The sequence below is a fragment of the Acanthochromis polyacanthus genome, chromosome 23, assembly GCF_021347895.1.
Source record: "Acanthochromis polyacanthus isolate Apoly-LR-REF ecotype Palm Island chromosome 23, KAUST_Apoly_ChrSc, whole genome shotgun sequence".
Lineage (NCBI taxonomy): Eukaryota > Metazoa > Chordata > Actinopteri > Pomacentridae > Acanthochromis > Acanthochromis polyacanthus.
This window is the reverse complement of record NC_067135.1, coordinates 2,285,070-2,308,235: the sequence shown is the minus strand read 5'-3', so window position 1 is coordinate 2,308,235 and position 23,166 is coordinate 2,285,070. Positions and strand designations below refer to the sequence as shown.

Below are 23,166 nucleotides of genomic sequence, written 5' to 3'. Positions count from 1 at the left end.
TGCTCTCCGGTCCAGCCTGGTTGATGACGCTTTTTACGTCACTGGCTCCAAAAAATCCAAAATGGCGACCAGGAAGTAGCAAAATCTGGGCTTCATTTTCTCGGCGTTGAAACCAACGGGTGACGTCACGGTTAGTTCACGCCTGATCCCATCCAGACTTACGGAGCGGAATGAGCGGAATATACATGAAAATGTTTCTTCACTGTCATACTAAAATAAACCACAGCATTTAGCCTCTAGTACAAAAACATATTTTGGGTGTTTTATACTCACTTTTTTCTATACTCTATAAACATTATATACAGTCTATGCACCGTACTCTGATTGGCTCCACACTTGCTGATGACCACTTCCGGTCTCAGAAAATGAAAAAAAATGACCTTTTTTCATTTCTGTCTCTTACAGATTTTATTTTCTTTTTATTGTAAATATATAATGAAAGTCAAAGCATTTTCAAAATGTCATTAGAAAGCTATGTTATACTGTGAAAAACAAACTTTCAGACAACAGGTCAATAATTATTCTTTATTCGTGAGGATTAGATATCTGTGAACACTAATTTGCTTGATATCTGATATTGCAAAAAGGACATTGTGATGTTGTAAAGAACAGTGTTGGAGATCAGTCCTTTAACTGATTTGTGAAATTTAAGTTGTGATGGAACGGTTTCCTTGCAGAGGAAAAAGAGATGATGGTGTTATTAGAAAGTGCCACACCTTTTATTTTAGTTTTTAAATTTAATATTTTTATTTCATTTTTAAGGTTTGGATATGCGTGAACACTCATTTGAACAGAATACAGATTATGATATTGTTGTAAAGAATAATGTTGGAGATGTGCACTCATGTTGGAATAAATCCTCACTGTGAAGCAACCCTTACTAGCACTGGATTGGAAACATTTTAGAAAAACACTGAATTACAAGACAAGGCTAGAATTACATGACTTTAATAGCAATAGGTCGTGATCTGCAGCGGGCCGGTCTGAGGCTGAAAACGAGTCCCACTCTGACCCTGCTCTGTGGTCTCTCAGTTTGTTCCATTAAATGTCACCACAGCTGGATGGAAACTGACGCCGCGGTTCTGGATGTTTCTGCTCTTCAAAGTCGTCCTAATAAATGTTTCTTCAGGCTGGAAATCAGACAGAGGAGCCGTTTCCTTTCTGTAAAGGATCTGGGTTTGATTTGCTCTTTGAATTCGGCTCGTTTGTTCTTCTCTTTCTAATTAGTTTGGGGGGTAATTTGTCCATGAACCAGCGGCGCTTTTGAAGAGAAAAGTGAGAATCAAACCGCGTTTTCTTCCACTGGTGGAGACTAATAACACAAAGAGTCGGTGGTCTGTGAGGCATGTTTCTGCTTTCAGGAACATCTTTTCCTCTTCTCTGCAATAAAAAACACAAATTATGAACTAATAAAATCAATAAACTCAGTCCTTTGTTGCTCTCATTGTGTCATTTTCCATTCTAACATTAAACATAATGCAGTTCACAGCGATAAAAGTGGAAGATTTACCTCTAAGAAATGAAAGTTCTCGATATTGTGCTTAAAGATGGAGGCTAAAGCTAGCAGCTAACAGATGCTAACATTAGCTTTGGTAGCATCCAGGATGGGCAGAAACGCGATGAGGGAACACTGCAGTATTCAGTTAAATTTACATTAAACTGTAAATACAGTCAACATATAAACCTGTACTTCCATAAATAGTGACTTTACCATAAAATAACTGTATTTAAATCAGCTATAAAGCCCATTATTTTACAGGTATTTGCTGACACTCTTGCTGCCAGATGTTTTTTGTCTGCTTGGATCGTTTTTTTCTGTGACTTTCTGGCCAGGACTTTGAAACCTGAGCTGAAGGAAGCTGCAGTTACTTCCATGAATTCTCCCTGAACACCTCATGTGATGGTTTCCTTGTGTCTCTGGATGATAGTTTTACATTTCTTTGCTCTTTTTATTGTGTTCCAGGGAAGGTTTTGTCCACTAGTTTGACTCACAGTAGCAGCAGGAGGAGACACAGTGATGAGGATGAGTGAGAGCTGCTGTCAGGCTGCATGGAGAAAGTCACGTACAGCTTCTTCATGTGTTTATCTCTGCAACGAGTAAACAGCACACACACACACACACACTCAGATAGCTCGTATCTCCACTCAGATAACACACACAGAGTCAAGGGTTAGACTGAACACAGACTGACACACATGTGCTGCAGATGTGCTGCCACTGACATGTTCCACTCATGAATTAAACACACTGACAGAAGTTTAGACCTCGGCATGATGAGAACAACATGGAGAGCATCTGGCAACATCTGGGGTTTGATTCACAACCAAATCATTGTGGACAAGTTTCAAATCATTTCAAGTCAATCCTATATCATTTTTTGAATCAATTTTGGAAATCTTTGAGTCATTTTTGGAAAATTCTCAAGTCATTTTGCAATTTTTATGTCTTTTAGGACATTTTTTCAAGTTATTTTGGACATTATTTGAGCCATACTGACCATTTTTGGCTGATTTTGGACACATTTCTAGTTATTATGGACAATCTTCAGTCATGCTGGACAAGATTCAAATCATTTGGGACACATTTTGGTCATTTAGGACATGTTTTAAGTTATTTTGAGTACAACTGAACACTACATGATGATTCTGATCCTACTACAAATCCACTGCTGAGGAGCATGAATGTTTATAAAGCTAACTGCTGTCTTGTTTTGTCGTTTTCTGTCTTGTTCTTGTCATCTGTCTCATTTTTGCGGTTTTGTTTCTTCTTTTTGTCATTTTGCCTCTTGTTTTTGTCATTTTGTGTGTTGTTTTATTAGTTTTGTGCCTGGTTTTTGTAATTTTAGGTCTCATTTTTGTTGTTTTGTATCTTGTTTTTGTCATTTTGTGCCTTGTTTTGTCATTTTTGTCTTGTTTCTGTTGTTTTGTTTCTTCTTTTTGTCATTTTGCTTCTTGTTTTTGTCATTTCTTGGATTATTTTTGTCATTTTGTGCCTTGTTTTGTCGTTTTTTGTCTCATTTTTGTCATGTTCTATCTCATTTTTGTCATTTTATGTCAGATGATGACTTCAGGAATTGTTGTAAAACCAAAAAAAACACATTTTTTTCTATTTTTTCACAGATATTTGGTGTCATTTTGTCATTTTCAGAAGTCGACCAACATCCGTGTTTCATTAAAATCTTATTAACCGCTTTAAATGTTCTCATAACGTTTGTTGAGATGTTGCATGTCGGAGGAGATGAACAGTAAAACGTACACGCCGTAATAAAGCACGTCTGGCATCAGTTGTGTTCAAACGCTCGCGAGGCTGCCGTAAATTTTACCGCCTCAGTTTCCACAACATGGTTTCATCAATAAACTGTGAAAGGGGAGAAGTGTCTCTGCTTCATTTAGGGACGGTAAAAAGTCACGACTTCACAGCGTTTACGAGACGTTCAGGCAGAAACAGAGGAGGAGGCGTGGAGAGAGGAGGGAGGGGAGCTTTTACCACCATCAGAAACAGAAAGAGAAGCTCAACTCCATCAGTAGGTCACAGATCATCCTGCTGCTGCTGCTGCTGTAGAGACCTGAAGGATTTAATTCAACCAGAAACACTGAAGGAGACGCAGAAACACCAGCTGGTGAGTCTTGATCTGTTAACATTCATCCTGATCCAAACTTTAAACCAGTGGCGGCTGGTGAAGTTTTCTCTTGGGGGGGCGCACTTAATTTACCAAAACAAACAGCAGAGTCAGCAACACCGGAATACAAGGATTGATGTAAATTATGTTCACAGCCATTTGATGAGCTACGAGGGTACACTAAGCACTACTGCTGAGTCAAACAGACAATTAAATGCACATAAATGTTAGCAGCTGGTGAATGTGAATTTATCTCCCCAGTGTTTGATATGATTTGCTCCAGATAAGCTGTAATTGGTACACACACCCTTAAAATCTACTTTTCTATAATTAAACAAATTAAGAATGTATAAATACGCAAATCTATTTTTTAGTTCAAAAGTTAAAAAAAAGAAACAATTTCCAGCTTCAAAGAGGCCAAGTGCTTCTTCTGTCAACAACATATTTATATTTACATACTCAAATAAACAAAAACAAATCCATACCTGTGAAACCAACAAACATTGGACATTTTGTTAAAAAAAACTAACTATAAGGCTTAAAGCAGACAGTGCTTCTGTGAGCTAACTTTTACATGAACAACCTTACATTACAATGAGAAAACAGCAAATCTGCAGATTTAAGATCAAAGCAATAAAAAATAGTGAAACCATGAGGCATTATACTCTGTATAACTGTGCACGTGACAAATAAAACCTTCTTATCTTATCTTAGAGCCCAAAGTGCTTCTGTCAACTAACATTAAATATTTACAATGAAAATAAAGAAAAACAGTAATTCCTCAGATTTCAGAACATGTGAAAATCAACAGACTTTCAGTCTAAAGTGCCACTTGTGTCAACTAACATTTCTATTTACATTATTAAATGACAAAAAAGTAAATCCTCACATTTTAGAGACTGAAGCCAGCACCTCTACATCGGTGTTATTTTTTATTTTATGCAAGTTTTAATTAAAGGCAAGCGGATGAACAAACCGCTCGCTCTCTGCTGCCACCCCATGGCCGGTGGTGTGTAAACCGATCAGAGGGAGACCGGCTGTCTCCCTCTGATCGCTCTGATCGTGTAACCGATGTTTATGTGTGTGTGGTCAAGATCATGGAAGTAGCCCAGCTGAATTTTCTTCACACTTTATTCTGCAGAAGAAAGGAATACGTGTGACTGTCTTCTGCTGAACTGTCCTTCTGCACGCCGCTTCCACAGCAGCTCAACAACGACTGTGTCAGATACATCCAAAACATACATTTTCAATACAAAATTTTACAACAATGAAACTAAATCAAACACAAAGTGAAAAACAATGCCACCTGGTGGCCACATTAGCACAGTGTTTCGGGGTGGGGTGACTGACTGGAAATAAAATGTATAACTTATAAATAAAACACATACCTGCAGAAGAAAGGAATACGTGTGACTGTCTTCTGCTGAACTGTCCTTCTGCACGCCGCTTCTAAACATATACACAAAGAACAATGAACACCCGAGCTGTGCTGCATTAGACAGAGCACACGTCCTCACTGACAACTCGCGCCAAAACAGCACAACCAAAATCATCTGTAAAACCTCAAATAATGGTCAGAAGAACACAATACAGCTCGACATTAAAGTAATACACAATGATAAATAATATTCACCGAAGACTGCAACATAAAACGCTAAATATATAAAGAAACCAACACGAAATCACAGCAGCTAATTATCCTGTGACTTACCCACAGCAGGTCAACAACGACTGTGTGGGACATAGAAGCTACGGAAGCCCCAGAGGCGCTACAGAAGCCCAGGAGGCACAAACAGAGCAGGGTGCAAAAAGGCAATTCATATTTACAAAATCAGTAAAAATAATGGCAAATACTCATTGGCAAGAACTCATTGAGATAAAATTTAAATATATTCAAAATAACAGCAATAAACAGGAAATGAAAATAAGAATTTGAAAAAAAAAAAAAAGAACTCCGTTACAATCGCTCAGCAGGGCGCGGTCAGCCTGCGCCCCGCGGTCTGCTGTCTCTTGTATTGAAGAGGAACGAACTGCGCATGTCAGAGTTATGACGAGAGTCAATGGGGAAAGATGAGTGCACCCGGACGTTTCTAATCTGACCTTTTATTACAAATTATACATCTTAGTAACTCTCTACAGGCTCTATTATCCATTTTGGTTGTTAAAAACATAGGATATATATGTAAATGTAATTTTAAAAACGTTTTATAAAAGGAAGGGCTGTGACTCTACATGATGTGACACAGAGGGGGCGGCGCCCTAGCGCCCTCTATTGACCAGCTGCCCCTGCTTTAAACTCTGAAGGAGAATTTTAATTGCAGATTCAGCAGATATTCAGCCTCATATTTACACTTGAACTCATTTTATTTCCCTCCTTCAACTTCCTTCAGTTTTCAGGAAACACTTGATCTTTGTTCCCGCCGTCTGAGATAAGAGTCTGTTTAATCTGAGATCAAACTCAGATTAAACATCCGTTCTTCCTTCATAACAGTTTATTTAAGAACGGACTAAATCACAGCACTTAAAGCTGCCACAACCAGAGTTTCTGTTTAACAGTGAAGGAAATTATTTAATTTTCTGGAGTCAAACAGCAGCTTCTGCCTCATTTTTCTCTGCAACATAAAGTCCTGGAAACAGAATGAAGAAGAGAGACTCAGAAATGTGTCTTTGTGGTCACGCTGTGTCTCCATTTTGGTGGTTTATGTCGTGTTTGTTTCATTTTATGTCTTGTTTGTGGTGCTTTGTGTCTTGTTAGGAGCTAAAATGGCAAAAACGAGAGAGGAAATGTCAAAAACAAGACACAAAATGACACAATTTCTGTCATTTTGTGTCACTTATTTTGTGTCTTATTTGCATAGTTTTGTCTTATTTTTGTCATTTTGTGTTTTGATTTTGTCGTTTTTTGTCTTGTCAGGACCCAAAATAACACACACGAGACACAAAATGATATAATCAAGACACAAAAAAACAAAAATAGGACCCAAAGTGACACAAACAAGAGACAAAATTACAAATGCAAGACATAAATCGATGCATTTTTTGTTGCTCTGTGTCCGTTTTTCGTCCTTTTGTTTCTAATTTGTATCCCATTTGTCATTTTGTGTCTTGTTTGTGTTGTGTCTACCATCAGCTAGTTTCTGAGTCAGGTGACATAACTCTGAACATTTTGTTGGTCTGCAGCGACTCACATAAACCAGCAGCATGAGGACTCTTTTACTGGTTCTCAGAAACTAGAAAAGTTCTGTTCAGCAGGAGGAACTAAATGAATCGTCTCAGATCCAAACCTTCAAACACTTTCAGAAACGTCTCTAGGAAACGTTCCTCAGACTGGTTCCTGATAATCAACGTGTCTTCTTTTCATTTCAGTCTCTCCAGAAGAACAAACCACCGGAGAAGCCTGAACACCGTCCTGGTTCTGGTCCATCCTGACGTCAGCCTCTGAAGGTCCCCAACACTGACTCTGGAGTCCAGCAGAGGGTTTGAAAAGGTTCTGGGATCACAGCAGGTTCCAAAGCAGTTTCTAGCATCAAAGCAGGTTCTGGTTAGCGCTCTAGATTTTCTGCCGTGTTCTCAGGGATTGGTTCTTCAGGATGGAGTCCAGAGTCAAAGGTTCTGGGATCACAGCAGGCTCTGGGTTCTCCTCCATGCTGCTGGTTCTCTGTCTGGTGCTTGTCGGACTGGTTGGTTGCCACGGAAACTTCACATCTGAGGTGTCACGATTAGATCTGATGATGTCGGACCTGCCTGACCTGCTCGCTACCGACCTCCCTCCAGAACCGGAGACGGACCGTCACAGTGTAACCTTAAACGGAGAGTCAGCGACGTCCTCCAACAAGCTGCAGCACAAACCGGATCTAAAGGCTCTGTCTCAGTCCTCCAACCGGACCCGGGAGGTCCAGGTCCAACAGATACCGCCCACCTGCCTGAAGTCCACGTCCATCCACACCTTCTTCAAGTACATCAACACGGTTCTGTCCTGCCTGATCTTTGCCGTGGGGATCGTCGGGAACGCCACGCTGCTCCGGATCATCTGCCAGAACAGAACCATGAGGAACGGACCCAACGCCCTGATCGCCAGCCTGGCGCTGGGAGACCTGATCTACATCGCCATCGACATCCCCATCAACGTCTACAAGGTGTTTACATCACAGCTGGCTGTTTGTTTACATCAGCAGCTGTTTATTTGTTTACATCACAGCTGGCTGTTTGTTTACATCAGCAGCTGTTTATTTGTTTACATCAGTGGCAGTTTATTTGTTTACATCACAGCTGGCTGTTTGTTTACATCAGCAGCTGTTTATTTGTTTGCATCAGTAACTGTTGGTGTGTCGGTGCATTGTGGGAAAAAACTTCCTCATAGCTGTTGTGTGTCTCAGTCAGGAGGTTGAGTGTTGCTCTGATAACGACACAAAAATATCACACTGATAACACACTCTGATAACCTAATGTGTGTGTGTGTGTGTGTGTGTGTGTGTGTGTGTGTGTGTGTGTGTGTGTGTGTGTGTGTGTGTGTGTGTGTGTGTGTGTGTGTGTGTGTGTGCAGCTCTTGGCAATGCAGTGGCCGTTTGCCGACAGTCTGTTCGGTCTGTTCCTCTGTAAACTGTTTCCGTTCCTGCAGAAAGCTTCAGTCGGCATCACAGTTCTCAACCTGTGTGCTCTGAGTGTGGACAGGTGAGAACACACCTGAGGAACACACAACACGACACGACACGACACGAACATTTTATATCTCAGCATGAACCTTTGTTTATGGTCTGATTACAAGAACTGTCCCTGTAGAACATCTCTAATGAGTCGTCTCTGTAGACCCTCTGTGAGGAAGCATCCAAGTAGAACATCCGTAAGGAAGCGTCCAAGTAGAACATCCGTAAGGAAGCGTCCAAGTAGAACATCCGTAAGGAAGCGTCCATGTAGAACATCCGTAAGGAAGCGTCCAAGTAGAACATCCGTAAGGAAGCGTCCATGTAGAACATCCGTAAGGAAGCGTCCAAGTAGAACATCCGTAAGGAAGCGTCCATGTAGAACATCTGTAAATAATCGTCCCTGTAGACATTCTGTAGAGAAGCGTTGCTGTTGACCTTCTTTTGGGATCCATCCCTGTAGAACCTCTTTGTAATAGAACCTTGTTTAGGTAGAACCTCTACAAACCGTCACGTTATATAATGTTTTTTCCCTTTTTTAACACTTGAGCTGAAGCCTCATCTGGTCAACAGCCACTAAATAATCTGGGTAAAAAACAGGCAAACATCAGGTCATGTTGACACGTTAAGCTGCTTCTAGAACTGACTTTGTGGAACTGAAATGAGGAGAACCTTCTAACACCTGTGCACAGGTACCGGGCCGTGGCGTCCTGGTCTCGGATCCAGGGGACAGGCGTTCCCACGGTAACGGCGCTGGAGATCGTGGTGATCTGGCTGCTGTCGGTGTTTCTGGCCATCCCCGAGGCCGTCGGCTTCGACATGGTGAACTTCGAGTACAGGAACGTCACCATGAGAACCTGCATGCTGCAGCCCACAACACCCTTCATGAAAGTGAGTCTGTTTACCGTTAGATTTAAGGTGGACTGACTGAGATCTCCTGGAATCACCCTGTAACAGGATGAAATGAAATAGTAAAGGAACCGTCCCTGCAGACCATCCATACAGAACCGTCTCAAACTGTCTCGAACGTTCCAAAGTCTGGACCTTCATGAGATGTTCTGTGTGTTTGTGTGTTTGTTTCTGTGTTTATGTGTGAGTTCACTGTGTGTGTTTGTGCTCTGCTGCAGTTCTACCGCGATGCCAAGGACTGGTGGCTGTTTGGGTTCTACTTCTGCGTTCCCCTGCTCTGTTCTGCCGTGTTTTACGGTCTGATGACCTTTGAGATGCTGCGACACCAGAAGGGCAGCCTGAGGATCTCTCTGAGCGAACACCTGAAGCAGGTGAGAGCAGACCTGAGAGCGGCCGGACTCCAGCTGGACGGAGAACACCTGACTGAGGTTCTGTTCTGTTCTGTTTGTGTTGCAGCGTAGAGAAGTGGCCAAAGCTGTGTTCTGCCTGGTTCTGATCTTCGCTCTGTGCTGGTTCCCTCTTCATCTGAGCCGCCTGCTGAAGAGGACGGTCTACAGTTCCCACGACGCTCACCGCTGTGAGCTGCTCAAGTAGGTTCACCTGGAAGTGCACTGTTCTACTGGGTTTTAGTCATTTTAGACAAACTTTAAGACCAATTTTTGTAATTTTGTACAAACTTTAAGTCATTTTAGAAAAAACTGAGTCATTTAAAAAAAAATTTTTGGTCATTTTAGACAATTTTTTTAGTAATTTTGGACAAACTTGAAATCATTTTAGACCATATTTTTTGGCCATTTTGGACAAACTTTAATTCATTTTGGATTTTTTTGGGGGTCAGTTTAGATACGCTTAGATACGACAGATTTGAAGTCATTTCTGACCAGTTTAGGTGGTTTTGGAAGTTGTTTTTCCTCACTGTGGGTTCACTTGAAGAAACAAATCAGATAAAAAAAGGAAAAACAACTTCTCTCTTCAAGAACGAGAAGAAAAGTTCAGCTGTTTTGTTTCTGCTGAAGCTCCACCTGATGACTAAAAATCAATCAAAGGATTCGTTCAGAGCAGACAGGTAATTTTTGACATATTTTTAAGGAGACATTTAGCACGAGGCGACTTTGATTAAATATTCTGCCACAGACGATCAGTTGAAGTTTGTTTTTACAGTTTCTGGAGTCATTGTGGTGATACTTTCATCAGGTTTTATGGTTCAGAGTTAAAGCTTGGTGCTTTTTCTCTTCCTGTCAGTTTTCTGTTGGTACTCGACTACTTCAGCAACAACATGGCGACCATCAACTCCTGCATCAATCCCATAATCCTCTTCTTTGTCTCCAAGAAGTTCAAAAACTGCTTCAAGGTGAGAACAGAAAGTAGTCAGAGTGTGATGGAAGATCAAATGGTTATGTAGGCTTAAGTCCTTTTAGACCATTTTTAATCATTGTGGACAAACTTTAAGTCCTTTTAGATCATTTCTTAGTCATCTATGACAACCTATTAGGCATTTTAGATCATTTTTTGTCATTTTGGACAAACTTTAAGTCATTTTAGATCTTTTTTTTAGTCACTTATGACAACCAACGTCATTTAATCCTTTTTTTGACATTTTGGAGAAACGTTGTGTAATTTTAGACCATTTGTAGTAATTTTGGACAAATTTGAAGTCATTTTAGACCATGTTAGGTCTTTTAAGACATTTTTTAGTGATTTTGGACAAACTTTAAATTTTTGTTAGACCATTTTTTAGTTTTTTTGGAATGGACAAACTAGGTTATTTTAGATCATTTTTTTGTCATTTTGGACAAACTTTAAGATATTTTAAACCATTTTAAAGTCATCTATGACACCCTCTAAGGCATTTTAGACCATTTTAAGTCATTTCTGACCATTTTTTAGTCATTTTGGACAAACTTTAAGTAGTTTTAGACCATTTTCAAGTCATTTTAGACGATTGTGACACCACAGAGACAGAAAACAACCCAAAAGAAACACTGAGGGGCCACAGGGAGATGCAAAATGCAAAACAACCTAAACGTAACACGTTGCTAAAATTAAATGTCAAAACCACAAAGACATGAAAAAAACAGAGAGAAAAGGGACAAAAATCAGCACAAAAAATGTCAGATAACTCAAATGACGTAGAACAACCGGATGGAGACAGAAAACCATAAAAAGATAAGAGACGATGTTTATAACGTTTGGTCCAAACAGCTGAGAGTCTCCGAGTCGTCGTGACCTCACTGTGAGGTCACAGTGAGGTCACAGAGTCAGAGGTCGTGAGACTTGGATGTAAACCCGGAGATGTTTGACTTATCTGTAGATATCTGAACCCGGAGAGGTCTCGACCCCATTAAACACTTGTATAACAGCAGATTTTCACATTAAGAGCAGTTTAAAAGTTCCCCCAACATCTGGAAGCTCTAAAACAACAACATTCACTGAGTTCAAACTGACCTCCTGCTCAGACAAAAACCTCAAATGCTGTGGTTTAATCTGAGAATCTGATGTTGTGCAGACCCTCCATCCACCCCGACCTCCTCCTACACTTTACCAAGCCGTTTAAAGCTGAGAGACAACAGGGATCCTACGACTCAATAATAATAATAATAATAATCATAATAAAGTTATCATGGTTATTATTATTGTTAATAATAATACTGTCAGTAATAACTGCATTATTTGTAACATTATTAATAATAATGTATTGCTTCTATGGTTATAATAATAATGTTTATTAAATTATTGTTAACAATAATAATAACAAAACCTGAAAACTGATTCAAACTAATAAAGGAGATCCTAAATCTGTGACATTTTGTTTTATTTTTTTAAGCACATTTCAGTGCTTTCCAGTAAATAAGACGATGACTGATGCTATAAATGAACCAAACATGTTTAAATATGGAGATTAAGAGGCAACAATATTATTTATGGTGGGACTTAATTTAATGAGTTTGCAAATTAGAGATTAAACCTGCACAGAAATGATGTAAAATGCCACTCGTCCATGTCTAAAATCACTTAAAGTTTATCCAGAATGACTAAAAAATGGTCTATAAAGCATGTTTAGTCTGAGGCATTACAGTGTTTTTAATTGTGTAGATCAATGTGATGATTTATTTTGGACCCTACACAGCACCGTAACAGTTTGGTCACAGAGGAATGTAATTTATTGGATACAGCACTGAAAAAACGGAGCATTTAATAGCTGTTTACTCTGTGTGTGTGTGTGTCTGTCTGTCTGTCTGTCAGTCTTGCCTGTGCTGCTGGTGTTATTCTGGTTCTCTGTCCAACAGTCTGCTTCCCCTCCACCATGGAACCAGTCTACAGTACAAACACACCGAACACTGAGCCGCTCCAGGAGTTAGTCTGCACCATTTAGCCTGTATTATACTGTATTTATTCTGGAGAAATGTTCCACTTTTATCACAGGTTCACGTCCGATGTGCGAAACAGTCACTCTGTTTGGGTCAGAACTCACTGAATAAAGACATTTTTATGTGACCACCATGGACAGATCAATGAACAACACAAATATACTGAACTTTAACCCAGACAGAAACACAAAATGACCACGAAGAGACACAAAACGACCACAAACAGACACAAAATGACCACAGACACAAAATAACCAGAAACAGACACAAAATGACCACAAACGGATACAAAATGACCACAAACGGATACAAAATAACCAGAAACAGACACAAAATGACCACAAACAGACACAAAATGACCACAAACGGATACAAAATGACCACAAACGGATACAAAATAACCAGAAACAGACACAAAATGACCACAAACAGACACAAAATGACCACAAACGGATACAAAATGACCACAAACAGACACAAAATGACCACAAAGAGACACAAAATGACCACAAACAGACACAAAATGACCACGAGAACTTGTAAAACAACCAAAATGAGACACACAATGATTGAAATTCCAATGCAAACAACCACAAAGAAACAGAATCACACACAAAATAACATAAATGACAGAAAATGTCCTCAAAGACAAGAAAAAGACATACAATCAACAGGAAGCTCACAAAGAAACACAAAATGGCAACTAAGACACAAAAAGACACAAATGAGACACAAAATGATTGAAATTTCAATTAAAATTAACTTTGAACAACCACAAAGAGCAGCAAACAAATGCAAAACAACGATGAAAAGGTGGAAAACAATCCAAAAAAAAGATCAAATGTGGACAAAAAGACATTAGATCAACAGAAAGATCACAAAGAGACACAAAATGGCAACTAAGAGACATAAAAAGACTCAAATGAAACACAAAGTGGCCAAATTGGAACCAAAAACGACTACAAAAGTTCTTTCTGGTCCGTCCATGGTGAGTCCAGAGACTGAAACAGAACCAGTTCAGTGTGGAGGAACCTGATTGGTTGAACTGGAGCTGTGGTCCAATCAGAGAGTTGCTCACTTCAGGTCATTGATTGTATTTATTTCCATGTTTTATGTATTAAATGTTCCAGTGGATGCAGGTATACTTTCAGCTGATTTATTGTATTGAATTAAATGTATATTTCTCAATAAAACTATATTCTCTGAGCTGTTGAGGTTTTCTTTGTGTCTTCATTAAAAACTGCAGTAAAAACTGTGTCATGTGTTTTCCAGATGAAGATTCTGCATCTAAAGTCAACATTATCAGTTTATTTTTATCTCATATGTTTGACTTTTTCTCTGTTATTAATTCTTTACTTCGTCATTTTTAAAACATAATTTTTATGCTTCATATCTGTTCTAATATAACAATATTTTAAATTTTTAACACAGAATTTTGACTCTTTATATATTTTTTATTGTGACCCCATTATTTTTAACTATCTTTAATTTATTATTTTTTTCACACACAGTTTTTTTATATATATATCCTAAACTTTTTTTATTATTCTGACACTATTTTTTATTTTTATTTTATATATATTTTTACGTTTCTCTCAGGGACAGAGATTATCTGTTTTTAAAAATCCTTAAATCAAGGCGATTGTTTACTTTTTGGGTGTGTGTCTGCGCCGCTTTTCTGCGCATCACGTGACGGTAGCGGAGCGTCATCGCGGTGACGTATGAGCTCAGGACGGACAGACAAACAGCCGCAGCCTCCACCTTACCGGAGGGTGATCGATCGATCAGTCCGCTGACCGGAGGCCTCTACCGGGATCAAACGGAGCGGGGACCCGGTCCGGTTTGGTCCGGTCCGGTTCGGTCCGGTGGTGGAGGAGGAGGATGCGTTGCCTGGTAACAGCAGCAGGTCTGAGGATGGAAACAGGCCGAGAGTCGCTCTGAGAGAATCTGCAGCTTCTTCTTCTTCTCCTCTCCGGTTATTTATGACTTTTATTGATTTAAGCTCCTCAGATTTGATGTTTTCACAAACAGGAAGTGTCTCTGATTGTTGTTGTTGTCATGATTTAGTTTCAAATATTAATATTCAGGAAGAAGCTTCATGTCTGTTTACTGTAAATGTTTAACTTCACAGGTTTAATTTAGGGATGTTTTAATGGAACAACCAGATGTTCAGATGATGCGTTTATGTCTATATGTGTGTCATATTTTACATTTATTTAACTTAGATTTTTTCCTCATAATTCTAAATGTTCATCACATTTTTAATCTCCAATTTTAAATATTTTTAAATCACTAATCTCAAGTTTTAAAAAATGTTTGTTTTTTAAATCTCACAGCTTGTATTTAAAATTAGTTTTTACTTAATTAGTTCATCTTTGAAAAATCTTCCTAATTTTAATTCATTTTTAATTGTATAATAGTTTTAATTTGATCAAATTTATGCCATAGTTTTGACTTTTTAGTCTCATATTTTTAACAACATTTTTATGTCATATTTTTTTAAAAACTTACCACATTTTAATCCTAAACTTTTGAATTTTATTCCAGTATTTCTATTGTTTCTCATCTCAAATTTTGTTATATTTAAGATCTTTTATCTTATTTTTTTTAAATCATGTTTAAACTATTTAACTCACACATTAAATTTTTTTAAATTTAAATTTCTGACATGTTTTTTAAACTTTCTTACTACACTGTTTGGATATGACCACTTTATATTCATGCTTTTAAAACCAAAACACATGTATTTAGCTATTATTTCTTCGAACATGTCTTTTTCATGTCTGTATTTAAAAAAATTCAGTAACACGTGACACCAGATTATATCTCAGCAGGTTCCTCTAACAGAATTTAACTTTTCAGAATCACTCAGTTGTCTTGTACAAGTCAGAATAAAAGCAGTTTCATATTCAGCCTTTTTTTTTCTAAACAGAATGAATAAAAGCATGAATCAGGGCTGCTGCTGTGTAACTCCACCTGTCCTCTGGCGTTCAGGATGAACCTGTAGTCGGAGCTCAGGGTGAAGCCGCCGTGATGCCGTGTTCCTGTGCAGAGTGGAGGAGGTGGATCCGCCCTCTGGTTCTGGTTCTGTACGCTCTGCTGCTGGTGGCTGTGCTGCCGCTCTGCATCTGGGAGCTTCAGAAAGACAAGGTTTCTCCTTGTTCTGCAGCAGCATTGACAGAACTCTGAGCAGAAGCAGCAGATCTTTATTCTGCTCTATGTTCTGTGTTCAGGTCGGGACTCACAGCAAAGCCTGGTTCATCGCCGGCGTGTTCGTGTTCCTCACCATCCCCATCTCTCTATGGGACATCCTGCAGCACATGGTCCACTACACCCAGCCAGAGCTACAGAAACCCATCATCAGGTAAACACACCTGCTGTACACCAACATAAACAACACAAACACACAACCACATGAGTCCTAGAACCCTCTGTCTTTTCTGCAGGATACTGTGGATGGTTCCGATCTACAGTCTGGACAGCGTGAGTCATTAAACACCGTGATTACTCCTGTTTCCATCTAAAGACCTCCTGTTCGATGAGCTGAATGTTCTGTCTGCTCCTCTCAGTGGCTGGCTCTGCGCTACCCCAGCCTGGCCATCTACGTGGACACCTGCAGGGAGTGCTACGAGGCCTACGTCATCTACAACTTCCTGGTGTTCCTCCTCAACTTCCTCAGTAACCAGTATCCCAGTCTGGTCATGATGCTGGAGGTGCAGCAGCAGCAGGCCCATCTGCCCCCGCTGTGCTGCTGCCCCGCCTGGCCGATGGGAGAGTAAGAGCAGGGCGACATGGGGGGTCACCGGCCAAGGATAAGTAGTGAAATATAAAATATAATCAATGAAAAACACAGATAACCAATAATAACCACTGATAGCCAACAATATCGAATGACAGCCAACGATATCTAATGACAACCAACGATATCTAATGACAACCAACGATATCTAATGACAACCAACGACAACCAATGATATCTAATGATAACCAACGATATCTAATGACAACCAACGATATCTAATGACAACCAACGATATCTAATGACAACCAACGACAACCAATGATATCTAATGATAACCAACGATATCTAATGACAACCAACGATATCTAATGACAACCAACGATATCTAATGATAACCAACGATATCTAATGACAACCAACGATATCTAACGACAACCAATGATATCTAATGATAACCAACGATATCTAATGACAACCAATGATATCTAATGATAACCAATGACAACCAATGATATCTAATGATAACCAACGATATCTAATGACAACCAACGATATCTAATGATAACCAATGATAACCAACGATATCTAATGACAACCAACGATATCTAATGATAACCAACGACAACCAACGATATCTAATGATAACCAATGATAACCAACGATATCTAATGACAACCAATGATATCTAATGATAACCAACGACAACCAATGATATCTAATGATAACCAACGATATCTAATGATAACCAACGACAACCAATGATATCTAATGATAACCAACGATATCTAATGACAACCAACGATATCTAATGATAACCAACGATATCTAATGACAACCAACGATATCTAACGACAACCAACGACAACCAATGATATCTTATGATAACCAACGATATCTAATGACAACCAATGATATCTAATGATAACCAACAATATCTAATGACAACCAACGATATCTAATGACAACCAATGATATCTAATGATAACCAACGACAACCAATGATATCTAATGATAACCAACGATATCTAATGACAACCAATGATATCTAATGATAACCAATGATAACCAACGATATCTAATGACAACCAACGATATCTAATGACAACCAACGATATCTAATGATAACCAACGATATCTAAAGACAACCAATGATATCTAATGATAACCAATGATAACCAACAATATCTAATGACAACCAACGATATCTAATGATAACCAACGATATCTAATGATAACCAACGATATCTAATGACAACCAATGATAACCAATGATATCTAATGATAACTCATCTCTATGTCTCCATCAGGGTGCTGCTGTTCAGGTGCAAACTGGGAGTCCTACAGTACACTGTGGTCCGGCCCGTAACCACGGTGATAGCACTGTAAGTATCCCACTGTAACTGTATTAACGGCGCCGTAAGTTTACCTCTGTAACCGCGGTAACGCCCCCCTGACGTCCCCCGTCCGTGTGTCTGTAGCATTTGTCAGCTGTGTGGGGTTTATGATGAAGCTAACTTCAGCTTCAGGAATGCCTGGTCCTACCTGGTCATCATCAACAACATCTCACAGCTGGTAAACACGCAGCATGATGTCACGCAACAGGAAGTGACCTCAGTCTGAACCACATTCACTTTTACCTGCTTTTGTCTAACGTCTAACGATGACAGTTTCCTTCCCGTCCGTCCACAGTTTGCCATGTACTGTCTGGTTCTGCTGTATCGAGCTCTGAAGGAGGAGTTAACTCCCATCAGGCCTGTGGGCAAATTCCTCTGCGTCAAACTGGTCGTGTTCGTCTCATTCTGGTAAGACTGGAACCAGAATCAGTTGGTTTGTATAACTAATGAAAACAGGCAAAGTTCTACCTTCAGACTGTGAATATTCCAGGTCCTTGAAGTCCAGATTTATCACTTTTTAAAGGACTTTTTCCATCAATTCTGAGCCTCAGAACTTCATCAGTACAGCAGATAGACTCATGACATTTAGGAGGAAAAACACATTTAAGTTCTGACAAAAACTGCCACCAAATCAGTTTTACTTCCTCCTCAGGTGTCAATCTAAAGACCAAATCTTAGATACGACGATTACACATCATCACTGTTCAGTCTGAGGATGAAACAGAACAGAACCAGAGCTGAACCCTATCAGAGGAGGATCTAAAAGACTCTCAGACGAGCTCTGAAATCTGCTGACTGGTTTGAAACGTGTGACTGATGTTCTGATTTCCTCCTCAGGCAGGCGGTGTTCATAGCGTTCCTGGTGAAGGTGGGTGTGATCTCGGACAAACACACCTGGGACTGGGACAGTGTGGAGGCTGTGGCCACTGGTCTGCAGGTACATTCACAAACCAACAGACCATAATGTTCACTCATATTATGCTGTGGCAGACCTTTCAAAGCATAAGCTGTATATACAAAATGAATGTAGGAACCTTGATGTCATCTCAGCCAGCTTGTTTTTTTAATAGTGACCCTACTATGAAGCATGTAATCTATTTTCCTCTAAATGGGACCAAAATTTACTAAATGAACATCAGGCTGTTCTGAAGGAGACTTAAAAGTACAGATTAAGGTTAAATGTTTACTGAGGGAACAAAAACCATTTCCTCAGACTTTTATATCATCAGACTGCTCTTATCGACCAGACACTGAATTCATTTTGTCTCATTTACTGATGTTTTAACCAACAGGACTTCATCATCTGCATAGAGATGTTCCTGGCTGCCATCGCTCACCATTATACCTTCACCTACAAGCCCTACGTACAGGTAACTCTGCCTACCAAACCACTGAATCTTCTACCTACGATGAAGCATATTTATGCAGCTGTTGTTCCATCTTTTTCCCGTCCAATCAGGAAGCAGAGGAGGGGTCGTGCTTCGACAGCTTTCTGGCCATGTGGGATTTTTCTGACATCAGAGCTGATGTCACAGAGCAGGTCCGCCATGTTGGTGAGTGTCAGATTATCAATCAACAAATTAGAAAATAACATTTAGTGATTGGTAATAAGAACACAAATCTTTAAGTTAATTAGGTGTTACAATTAAGCTGCTCATTTCAAAGAACTGTTTCAGTGTAATATACTTTATTATCATAAGTATGAACACAAGTTTTTAAGTTGACCAACATTTAATAACTTAAGTCGCTGCAGTGACACCTTTTCAGTACTTTTTTGGTTCTTTAATGTTTTTTGTTGATGGAATTATTGCATTTAGTGACAAAACTGTTGGTAAATAGTTTTTTATTTTGAACTGTATGTTGGTAGAGGATGAGAAGTGAAGGTGACGAAAACTTCATTTGTCTAGTTTAGTGTCTCTTTGTGATGGAAGTTCATCTTTTGTCTACCACCTACCTACCTCGCTGGGTTCCTGCTGGACGTTAACTATTTTTAATCTCTTCAGGTCGAACGTTTCTCGGTCGACCCAACAAGATGTACTTCGGCGCCGCTGCCCGTCCGGAACACACCGAACACACCGGCCTCCTCACCGCCTCCTCCCAGGACCCCGTCACCGCGGCGACCACCTCCATGCCCTCCTCCCCGTCCTCCAGTGGGCGGTACCAGGGCTTAGGCCACACCCCCGCCCCCCACTCCATCTCCGCCCCCGCAGGCTTCACGTCTCCGTCCTGGGAGGATGACGGCGACGCCTCGCTTCCGCAGCCGACCGGCCAATGAGGCGCTCCGATCAAAGCAAACGTCTGGACTTCCTCCTCCAGGGTGAAACTAAAGACAGAGAGACTCAAAGACGAACTGTGGTCTGACTGAACAGATTTAAATGTTTGAAATGTGTATTTTGATGTCAGATGTACTTTTCATAAGTGTTTCTGAAGTGTCCTTGGGCTCGACTTTACTCTTTGTTCTGACTCACAATAAAGCAACACAACTCAGTTATAACCTCTTTAATCGTTCTGGTCGTTTTACGTGGTGTTACATCTTTTTGTGTTCATATTGTGTGTCTCTTTGTGGTTAGTTGGTGTCTTTTTTGTTGGTTTTAGTTATATTGTGCTGTTGTTTCGTCTCTATACAATAATTTTTAACCCATTTGTGTTCATTTTGTGTCTTTTAGTCAGTTTTAATCTCTCTACGTTCATTTTGTGTGTCTCTGCAGTCATTTTACACTTATTTTGCAGAATTTTGGGGGGGCCTGTGTTCATTTTATGTTTTTTTATGTAGTTTTTTGACTCGTCCAACCACTCTGAGTCTCTTGGTCCTTGTTTTGCATGTGTTTTTGGTCCTTCTGTGTCTTTTTGTGGTCATTTTACACTTATTGGTTGTCAGTTTGCATCAGATTTTGTTTGATTTTTTCTCTTTGTCATCCTTTTGTGTCTCTTTGTTGTTGTTTTGTCTCTATACAATATTTTTTCACCCATTTGTGTTCATTTTGTGCCTCTATTAGTCAGTTTTAATCTGTTTTTGCTCATTTTGTGTGGCTCTACAGCCATTTTACACTTATTTGTGGTCACTTTTTTATTAGTTTGTGTTCATTTTGTGTTTTTTACGCTGCTCCTGCAGTCGTTCTGAGTCTTTGTAGTCATTATTTTTGCATGTGTTTTTGGTCCTTTTGAGTATTTTTGCCATCGTCTCTCTTTGCAGTCCTTCAGAGCCCCCTAGTGGTTGTTCATGCATCTGTTTGTGTTCATTTTGCGTGTCTTATAGTTAGTTTTAACCTCTTTCTGGTCACTTTGTGTGTCTTTGAGATCATTTCACGTGTATTTGTGGTCAGTTTGCATCATTCTTTTACTGGCACTTGTCTTTTTGTGGATGTTTTCCGTTTTTTTTTTTTTGCTGTTGTTGTGCGTCTGTTTGCATTGGTTTTGCACTTGTGTTAATTTTGCGTGCCTGTTAGTCAGTTTTAACCTCTTTCTGCTCACTTTGTGGTCATTTTACATCTATCAGTCGTCAGTTGGTATTATTTTCTTCTGGTTTGTGTTTCTTGGAGGATATTTTCTGTCTCTTTGCTGCTGTTTTATGTGTTTGTGCTGGTTTTGCACCTGTTTGTGTTCATTTCGTCTCTGTTGTAGTCAGTTTTTATCTCTTTCCCATCACTTTTGTTGTCATTTTACATTTATTTGTATTAATTTTTCACCGTTTTTATTGGATTTAGTGTCTTTGCAGTCATCCCAATCCCTCTTTTGTCTTTTTGTGCCCATTTTGAGCGTCTTTGTGTTCGTTTTTATATATTTATATTTCTTTTTTATTGATTTTGTTCATCTCTTTGTGTGTTTTACATGTCTGTTCATCATGTGTGTGTGTGTGTGTGTGTGTGTGTGTGTGTGTGTGTGTGTGTGTGTGTGTGTGTGTGTGTGTGTGTGTGCAGCACCTTGTTGTGTGTCTGCTCCACTGGTTTTCTGGAGGCGGTGCTTCGTCCTCCCGGTGTCCAGCTGTCGTCTCCGTCTTCATCCTCCGACACAAAGAGACACATCAGAGAACAGACCAGGAGTGACAGCAGATTCTGTTTAACGAGATTTTCACTTCACTCATCGCCTTTTATTACCTCCATTAACATTTTATCACCTCGCATTTTAACTGCACAGCACTTCAGTTCAGCTCCTGTTGATTTTAAATGTGTTTTATGATCAGTTTCACCTTTAAATGATCCAAATCTCCACATAAAACAACATGAGAATAAAACTCCTGCATGCAGAAAACAAAGAAATGACATAAAATCAAATGTTCCTTAATATTATACAAAGAAAATCCAGATTTAATTCCTTGTTGTGGTTCTATCAGGAGCTTGTTTGTGAGTTAAAATCCCCCTGCAGCCATTTTAAAATATATTTTACTGGTAGTTTTATTAGATTTCATTGCTGTAGCTGATGTTTGATCATAAATCTCTGCTAATGTAACATAGTGAAGCAACAGACACAAAATAATCACAATGGTAGAAAAAATGAGCTCAAAGAGAAGCAAAAAGCACAAGTTTCTGACACAAAACAACCACTGAGACGCAACGAAAATGAAGTAAAATGACCCCAAAGAGATAAAAATCTCTGTTTTCTGTCATTTTAAAAGTAAATCTGATATTAAAATGCAGATAAGGTTGATCTCTGCAGCCACATTCAGCACCGACTCATCAAATATTCATCGTCTCACATGCAGCAGAATTATTTATTACTTCTACTATCTTACACATTTATTATCATTTATTCAGCACTTCCGAATCACTGCACTTTGTAAGCTTTTGTAAGATGTATTCATGTTTAATTATTATTAATATTCAGCTTCTACAGTCGCAGCTGGGCCTTCCTGCTCTGTGGAACTGGAGATTTACATCAAGTAAATGGAATAATGAAGAAAAAACTAAAATCATCAAGAAAAAAAAGGCTGATCCTGGAGACGACTGGATGTTTCAATAAAGCAAGCACCCAAAACCAACACCAATAGTGGTAAAGAAATGGTTCAATCAGGATAAAATGAAGGTTTTAGACTGGTCTACCCAAAGTCCTGATGAAAACCCATCAAGAACCTGCATCTGTTCTGTCCAGAGGAACGAGGCATGGAGTTAGTACTCAGGTCCCGGTTGGAAGTCAAGAAATAAATAAGGAAAAATAAGGAAAATTCAGAGGAATATAAGCAATATATCCAAGTGTATGTGTGAGGTAAGTAAACCAGAAGCTTGAGGACAGAACCCAAAAAGAACCCAACTGAGGTGGAAACTGACAAATTTAAGCAAACATTACACCGAAGTAGAAGAAAAATGTTAATCTTGGACACAGTTGGATGTTTCAAGGCCCAAAAAAAACACCAAAAGTGGTAAAGAAATGGTTGAATCTGCACATAAATGTAGGTTTTAGACTGGTCTAGTCTACCTAGTCCTGACTTAAACCCATCAAGAAACAAGACAAGTTGAGTTGAAATGCATCATTTCTGTCCAGAGGAGTCAAAGATGAACC

General features: G+C 39.3%; 2 protein-coding genes and 1 long non-coding RNA gene across 4 annotated transcripts; 2 read left to right on the top strand and 1 right to left on the bottom strand.

Moving 5' to 3' along the window:
• Nucleotides 1–511: 511 nt before the first annotated feature.
• Nucleotides 512–6,978, bottom strand: LOC127532506 (uncharacterized). 2 transcript variants are annotated; one of them, XR_007939923.1, is made up of 3 exons: nt 5,332–6,971; nt 1,993–5,069; nt 512–1,380 (listed from the first exon to the last, which is right to left on the bottom strand). It is a non-coding gene; the product is annotated as an uncharacterized LOC127532506 (long non-coding RNA). The 2 variants fall into 2 exon arrangements; XR_007939922.1 differs by having other exon boundaries at nt 1,993–6,978.
• Nucleotides 6,979–7,465: 487 nt separating this feature from the next.
• LOC110964723 (endothelin-1 receptor-like) lies at nt 7,466–13,743 on the top strand (the record flags this gene model as incomplete). Its single annotated transcript, XM_022213528.2, has 7 exons — nt 7,466–7,756; nt 8,164–8,291; nt 8,953–9,151; nt 9,388–9,540; nt 9,626–9,759; nt 10,412–10,520; nt 12,413–13,743. Coding segments are annotated over 7 exons (1,113 nt in total), but the record flags the coding sequence as incomplete, so codon positions are not given.
• A 484-nt stretch (nt 13,744–14,227) lies between these two features.
• Nucleotides 14,228–20,171, top strand: LOC110964721 (transmembrane protein 184C-like). Its single transcript, XM_022213525.2, has 12 exons — nt 14,228–14,512; nt 15,532–15,687; nt 15,771–15,901; nt 15,984–16,020; nt 16,107–16,312; nt 17,587–17,661; nt 17,758–17,851; nt 17,969–18,081; nt 18,511–18,610; nt 18,966–19,043; nt 19,133–19,226; nt 19,677–20,171. Exons 2-12 carry the CDS (start codon nt 15,571–15,573, stop codon nt 19,946–19,948), a joined length of 1,317 nt encoding a protein of 438 aa, XP_022069217.1. The 5' UTR covers nt 14,228–14,512; nt 15,532–15,570; the 3' UTR covers nt 19,949–20,171.
• Nucleotides 20,172–23,166: the final 2,995 nt, after the last annotated feature.